The sequence below is a fragment of the Nematolebias whitei genome, chromosome 3, assembly GCF_014905685.2.
Source record: "Nematolebias whitei isolate Nwh7 chromosome 3, NemWhi1, whole genome shotgun sequence".
In the NCBI taxonomy this organism is placed as follows: Eukaryota; Metazoa; Chordata; class Actinopteri; order Cyprinodontiformes; family Rivulidae; genus Nematolebias; species Nematolebias whitei.
The window spans coordinates 54,906,726-54,914,489 of NC_056500.1; the positions used below are offsets into that span (position 1 = coordinate 54,906,726).

The following is a 7,764-nucleotide window of genomic DNA, read 5'->3' on the forward strand; positions in this document are numbered from 1 at the left end:
GAGAGAGAGAGAGAGAGAGAGAGAGAGAGAGAGAGAGAGAGAGAGAGTGTGTGAGAGAGAGAGAAAAGACACAAACACTTATGTTCAAATGATCAGACTTTGTAACATTTGTAGTCCACTTCAGTGAAATATGATTTTGGGAAGCGACGTTGCCCGTCTGCCCCAGGGACAGGGAGGTTACTGTCATACCCCTCTGTGTGGCGATGACTGTGACGTTATGCCATTGCTCCTGCTCACAGTCCAACTCCATCACTGCACTAATAAAACCTGTGTCGGAGGAGATACGGAACAGAGCCTCGGGGTCTGACTGCGGATCCATGGAGTACCTAAGAGGAGAGGAGGAAAAAGGACAAACTGTTAGTGAGCTATGGTGTTTTCCTCACCTGATGTTAGGGAAGTCACAATCATGATTACTTTGCTCAATGTTGTAACGACAATGATTAAAAACTTGTATTTATTAAGTTGCTCTGTTGGGGAGTGGTGACGCAGAGGTTAGAGAAGGTGGGCCTGTGATCGGAAGATCGAGGGTTCAAGCTCCGGTACCGACAACATCAAAAATGTGGGTGGGGTAGGTGAAGCACCCACACCTGCCCCCACCCTCATTTGTCCCACTCTGGGCCCTTGAGCAAGGCCCTTAACCCCCACCATCTATTTATTCACCATCCATTTGTTCTAGAATTGTGCCGCTCAAGGTGGCTGCATGTTGGAGCAGCTCTGTTACTTTCATTCTGAGATTTTGCTTTTGGAAACTTTAATTCCTCTTTTTCTGGATGTAAATCACATTTTTTGGATGATTGTTTCCTCTGGTATCAGATGCTGTGCAGCTGGAAGGATTTTTACTGAAACTTTTTTAGTTTTGGACATTTGTTATGATGCGTAACCATGGCAACAAGGCAGTTTTCTACAACCAACAGCAGCTGATTAACATCTGAAAAGATCAAATAATATCTCAACTACAGCCCCAAACCTCAAATGAGTTGAAAAGGATGTTCTGTGGACGCATTCCCATCTACCTGCCAGCTGTGCTCGAGTGCCTGACCACTGAGATCCTGGAACTAGCAGGAAACACGGCTCATGACAGTAGAAGGACAGGATCGTCCCTCAACACCTATAGTTGGCTGTCCGCAGCGACGAGGAGCTCAGCAGACTGCTGGGAGGAGTGGCCATCGCTCTGGGAGGAGTTCTGCCCAGCATTCAGGCGGTCCTACAGCCCGGGGGAACCGAGAGGCCAGCCGAGTCTGGGTGGACGGATCAGACGGCATCTGCAACCAGTTTCTTATGATCCACTGTGGGATGGACCTTTACAAGAGATCCTTCCTGTCTACAGCCATCAGCATCTATAACATCTCTTAATGAAATGAGGATAACGAGTTACAACAACAAATAATTTCCCTCTGGGATTAATAAAGTATTATTGAATTGAATTGAATCTGCTCCTCCGGGTGTCCTAGATGCAGCTCTCTGCTCCACACAGAGGCTGTGGTAGCTCAGTGATCTGTGGTTGAGTCAGGAAGGACATCCGGCGTAAAAATAACTGCCAAGTCTTCGTGCGACTTATTTGCTGTGGTGACCCCTGAAGAAGGGAGCAGCCGAAAGAAGAAAAAAAAATCATTAAGTTGCCCTGTGATGGACTGGAGTCCTGTCCAGGTGCCCCCGGTCTCTCGCACAGTGATTGTTAGATATGGGCATCAGTGACCCCGTGACCCGAAAAGGAAAAATCAGGTAAAAGATAATGGATGGATGGATATTCATTAAGAATGAAAACATTTAAGGCTCTGAAAGAACAGTGAATTGTTTTAAATATAACAGTTCCTTGATACCCTCCTGCTGAAAGTTTTCTTAAAATAACTGTAAATGTATCCAACAAAGTAATGTCGGGTCCTCTGGACAGATTCTTCTTGTTGAAATGTTTAGTCTTTTATCCAAAAGACTTTGTCATTCTGAGGAGTTGCAAATAATCTCAGTCTTATAAATATAATCTTTGTGAAGAGAAACCATCCATCATTAAAGAGGGGCGGAGCCTCCGTGTTCAACAGTAACAATGCTGTTATTGTTAGCATCACTCAGCCCCCTGTGAATAGCAAGCAGCCATCAGGGCACTAACGATCAGTCATTAGGCTGATAGTCCTCCTTGATCATGTGAACAGTTATGTGATGAAGTGATGAAGCCTTCTGGATACAAGGTGAAACGTTTCAGCAAAAAAAGAAACTGTCCAGATGACCTGACTGAAAATTGTTGGATTGTATACCTGGATTATTGAGCAGGGACCTTTTTTGGATGTGAACAGTTAGTTCTGGATGTCAACAACAAACTGGGTGATCCACTACGAGAAGGTGCTATTTATAAGACTGAGTTTGTTGCAGCTCCTCAGACTGAAGAAGTCCTTTGAATAAAAGATGAAATGTTTCAACAAAGAAGAATCTGTTCAGAGGACCTGGATACAATGTATTTTTTTCACATGTAGACTATGGTATAAAATAATAAGCACAAAGTAGAGAAATTGCATTTTCTACAAAAATGTGTTGTGAATTCTTATTGCTGAATGATTTTTGCAGTTGAAGAAGTTGAAACCAGCTTGAAAAGGTTTCTTCACTAAACTGTTAATGGGAGTTGACTGAACTGTGTGGGAAAATCCGAATATAGCAGAAATGAGCAGAAAAAGCTGTACAAGCAGAGAGAGGCTGAAGAGATTAGCAATAAACTCTGAAATTATCAATAAAAAAATGAAATGAGGAGAAAAAATTTACAAAAATGTAGCAAAAAAGGCAAAAAAAGAAGCTAAATGAGCAGAAATAGGCTGAAATGAGAACAAAAGATCAAAATTAGCACCAAAAAGCAGAAAAAAGGGCTCAAATGAGCAGAAAAATACACAAAAAGAGCTGGAAAAAGCAGAATTATTAAATAAATTGTTGAAACTGCTCAAAAATTGATGAACAAGTTATTTGATAAAAGGAACACAGAAGAAAAATGGACCTCAGTGAGAATGTTTTAGAAGCGTTCACACAATTAAATCAGCTGCATAGTGCACTTTAATTATACCGCAGGGCTCTATAAAATCTGTTTTAACCACAAATGGTTTTTATTTTTCTAAATGCTTTATGACAGGGATTTTTTTCAGGCTACAATTGTATTTTGGAAATGACTCCATGATGCAGTAATGATTCAACTTTTAAAGCAGAATATTTGATTCACAGCTTTCCTCTCTGGGTTTCTGAGTTTCCACATGTGCAGTATGTACCAACGAAACACGGGGAAGCTGATCTCCCACATCACACTTATTATCATTTATACATAGCATTTTTTGTTGTGAACTTTGAGGAACATGTCTTCATGTGTGAATGCACTGCTTCTCCCTGCTCATCTCACAGAGGAGAGCTGGAGGCGGTGATGCTGCAGCTCATCCAACAGCCAAGACGAGAGCACACCTGTAAAGAAGGATATGGCTCAATATTTTGAACTACAACCCTACCTGATGTTGCTGCTTTGTCCCGTGTCTGGGTCCACAGCATAGACTCGGCCCACAGAGCAGATAGGGGGGCAGTTCTCAGACACATCCAGGTGGTATAAAGCCTGGGAGAACCGTGGTGGCTCGTCAGCGTTCAGGATCATGACTCGGACAGTTGCCTGGTCTTTAAAGGGTCCTTTCCTAATGAATCTAGGATCCGTGATGGGATTAACAACTTCTACGGAGAAAGTGTATGAGTTGCGGGTTTCATAATCCAGAAGCTGTTGGGTGAAAATTAAAGTCACAATTAGCAGGATTTACTTCAACAAGCTCTTCCTATTCATGCATAATATGCACAGCACATGCTGTATATCTCTAACTCACAGAGCAAAATACTTTGACTTATTTATCCCTCAGGTGAAAGATGTTTTGTCCTGTCTGTGACTGAAGAACAGAAAGTGAAGCCTTCTAAGAAAAAGCTACAACCTTCTGCCAAGAAACAAAACAATGGAAGAATAAATTATGTGTATAGGTAATAGACAGGCATATGAAACTTGATGTGGCTGTCTACTACCAAAATATCTTGTGAACCACTGGACATGTTTTAATCAAATTTGCATAAAGCAATCCCAGTTGAAGATGTCTATCACAGCCGGCTGACATTAGAGAAGACAAACGGCTCAGCCATTTTTACAGATACTGAGCTAAAAGCTGGTGAGTCAGAGCTGAAGAGAATTCACAAGGAGTTCATTTAAGAACATAGGTCTTTAAGGATAGTTTTATCTCAGATATTTATCTTTGTATAGCTCATATTTTCCATGTGAGACTACTTTTTTATATCTAGTTTATTAAAGCTGCATATTTTCCCACTCTAAACGTAATATTCCACAGCTTGAAGACTAAACACACGTTGGTTTAAAATCCCACCAAAACCAGAACACAGCGACACCCTGGCTGCTTTTAATGAGAGCTCACTTCAAATATGAGCTGCAGTTTTGCTCCATATCATCATTTCTCATTAACTCTCACTGTAAAGCCCTGCAGGTCAGAAAGGATCAGCAAGAGAGGGTGTGTGAAATGTTGGACTGAATGAAGAAGTGCCCACTTAAGCATGACCTTCAGAACGTCGTGTGCATGAAAAGTTGTCCTCTAACAGCTGGAGTCAGCTGCTTTGTTTATACTGGGTCAAGAGCCGATCACCTTGTTCAGGATGATGACAGCCTCTTTGCCTCTTCTGGTTACATTGAAAATGTCTGCCTCCTCTGTGTCCAGGATGGAAAACTCCAGCTGGGCATTTTCTGCCAGGTCAGAATCTGTGGCAGAGAGACGGCCCACTTCCACTCCTGGAGCTGCTAGCTCCGACACGGAGAACGACCATGCACCTGCAGAGGAGTAAAGAAGACAAACAATGACAGGACCAGCTTGAAACGTTCACGAAGACGGAGCTTGGCTCAGTTTTGAGTGCAGTTGTTTCCACACTGCGAGCAGCTGCTCTCCTACGTGCACTTCACAGAGAAACTGAAGGCGTTGTTCTTTTCATATCTATCTACATGTACTACATGTCCGCACGTGCTGGAAGAGTTACTGGCTGCTGGGATCATGCAGTAAACTACAAATAACAGGATTTATTTTTATTTCTCCAGGCAACTCTAATGCCTCATTGGTTAAATGGACAAATGTATTCCTTTTAGGGTGATATCTTGGGGTCATGTGCAGATACATATTATTCAGAGAGAGAGAGAGAACGTTTTTTTTTTTTTGTGAATATTGCTTTTTCAGCATTTAAATTGCATGTTTCAAATAATTTTAGTTCATGTGAAACTGTTGATAGATAGGATCTGAACGAGCAGCAGATTTAATATCTGATTTTTAATCTGTTTAGGGCTTGAAAGTCACTAACTGAAAATGCAACGAGCCGATGTCTCCCATTGTTGAGGGATTTGAATAGAAAATGTTTGTAGTTTTTGAGATGAGTGTTTTTCTGAAATTGAATGCAAGTAAACCGTAATGATTTTGGTGCAAGATATTCAAGTGGGTAGAAGTTAAACTGTGTATAAGAACAGACATAGTTGGGGTTTTTTGTTTTTGCTCATCTGTCTGCCTTGGCCACCATATTTCAATCTTTGGTCACTCCAATCACTTGAAGAACCTATACTTTTAAGCAATAAAGAAAAGAAACTCAAATGACAGGGTTGGCAGTACAGTATAGTTGTGGTGGTGGCCATCTTGGATTTTGACATGGCAACCCAATTTTTGACATAGACTTTTTTAATGCCTAGATGCAGCCACACATCACAATGGAAGTTAGTTATTTTCCAAGTTATCATGCTCACATGCACAGAAATTTATGGTGGCAGCCATCTTGGATTTTGGCATGAGAATCCAATTTTCAAAAGAAACCGTTCTTATATTTGTAGGGATGACGCTCTCTTGTGGGCCTTCTCTGTCTGTGCACCCTTGTGTCTCATTTATCCTGATTGATTTCTCCTTTGTCTGGTCCCAGCTGTTTGTAATTACGTCCTGTCCTGTCTCTGTATATGTCTGTCTGTGAGTCTTGTCCTTTGTCGTGTCGTTGTTGGGTATAGTCCTGTTCTGTCCTGCCAGCCTGATCTGATTCCCTGTTTTTTGTAAGATGCTGCCACGTCAGCCTTTTTGGTTTATTATTATTAAAGAGTATTTGTTTTTGTAAATCCTGGAGTCCTGACTTTTCCCTGCATTATTGGGTTCACTCCTGCCCTGCTCTGTCAGAAACCCTGACAATACTTAGATGTAGCCACACACCAAAATGGAAGTTGGTATCTCACTTATTGTTCCAAGATATACTGACAACATGCACAGACTGACAGAGAGTGTTTCCCCTCTTCGTAAGTGGGCAGCACTGTGGCTCATTTGGTAGCCTTCTCAGCAAGAAGGTTGCTGGATCAGATCCTGGCCAGAGACCGTTCTAGGTGGAGCTTGCATGTTCTCTCCGTGCATGTGTGTTGTAGATGCAGGAATAACGACAATTGTTTCTGGTGCTGTGTGAAACTCTGGCCCACCAGCTGACTGAACCCGTTCTGGGACTTTCTTTTCAGTTTAACACCTGCAGCTGGCACCACCCCTGGATCAAAAATAAGTGTTTTTAAACTCTGAAACAAGAACGCACTCCTCAGATAAACTGAACAAAACTGGATCAAAGACGTCTAGATTATTTTCAGTTGTAATTCTAAACCTTCTCAGATAAAAAGCAAAATGCTTGAAATAAAGCCAGTTGCTTTAGATTCAATTTGTTAAGATGATTTTGTCCTAAATGAATGAGACTCCACACCAGCATATTCCTCAGGTAAATATTAGGGGGGGAAAGTAAAGATACTCATTCCAGTTTCTATGTTTGTTTTTTTTTGTTTTAGATCTGATATTCATAATTTGTGTCAGTAATATTTTATGTGGTAACGAAGACAGCTATGTAATAATGTTTGAAATGTGCAAAGAAGAGAAAAAACCTTAAATGGGCTCTTAGAAATCTCATTAATTGCTTCACATGTTCTATTTTGAACATTTATACTTTCCCAGACTCAAATCTTCATTTACGATGGTTCAAATTTTTGATGGTAAGTTTACTTTAAATCACAGCTTCCGTACAGTGATGCCATTTTATTATTTATGTGTTTATGTAATATTACTGGATATGTAAAGTTTACTTCTCACTTTATTGAAAATCTTTTTTGTTTTTGTGTCTGTGGTTTTTTGGTTGGCCTTATAATGTATCATGCGAGGACAAGCAAGTGATGTATTTTTTTTCTTAAATAATGTTGGTTTATTCAAATTTTTAAGAAACAATTACCTGTAATAATTTGCTTGAGAAACAATTTTAATGAGAATATTTTAGATTCTTATCAAACCACATTGCACAATTGATTATATTATATGTTTATTGTGAGGCGGCTGTGGCTGAGTGGTTAGAGCAGTCTCCCTCCAATGCAAGAGTTGGGGGTTTGATTCCACCAGCAGTCACATGTCGAAGTGTCCCTGGACAAGACACTGAACCCCTAAATGCCACCGATGTGTGTCCCATCGGTGTATCAGTCAGAGAGTCAGAGATTTTTTATTTTCTTTGGGACCTCATGTGGTACATGTGGTGGAGCGAAATTATGTACACAGGGTCCCAGTTACATCCAACAATAAAATGTAAAAGAAAAACAGTAATAACATCTAAGATATGAACTAAGAAAAACATCAACTAAATATACACTAAGCACTCATAACATAAAACATTGAACATCAGCACAAACATGAACATGAGTCTGTGAGCAGATGTGCACGCATGAACACATCAACA

The 7,764-nt window shown here is 40.7% G+C and overlaps 1 protein-coding gene across 1 annotated transcript in view; it reads right to left on the bottom strand.

Annotated features, from left to right (window-relative positions):
• LOC119407557 (cadherin-24) overlaps positions 1–7,764 on the bottom strand; it is an 89,575-nt gene that overhangs the window by 5,729 nt on the left and 76,082 nt on the right. The window contains exons 6-8 of the mRNA XM_037674377.1: positions 4,647–4,828; positions 3,471–3,727; positions 190–326 (exon numbers count right to left, since the gene is read on the bottom strand). Of these exons, the coding sequence (XP_037530305.1) occupies positions 190–326; positions 3,471–3,727; positions 4,647–4,828 (576 nt within the window). The remainder of the gene's footprint in view (positions 1–189; positions 327–3,470; positions 3,728–4,646; positions 4,829–7,764) is intronic.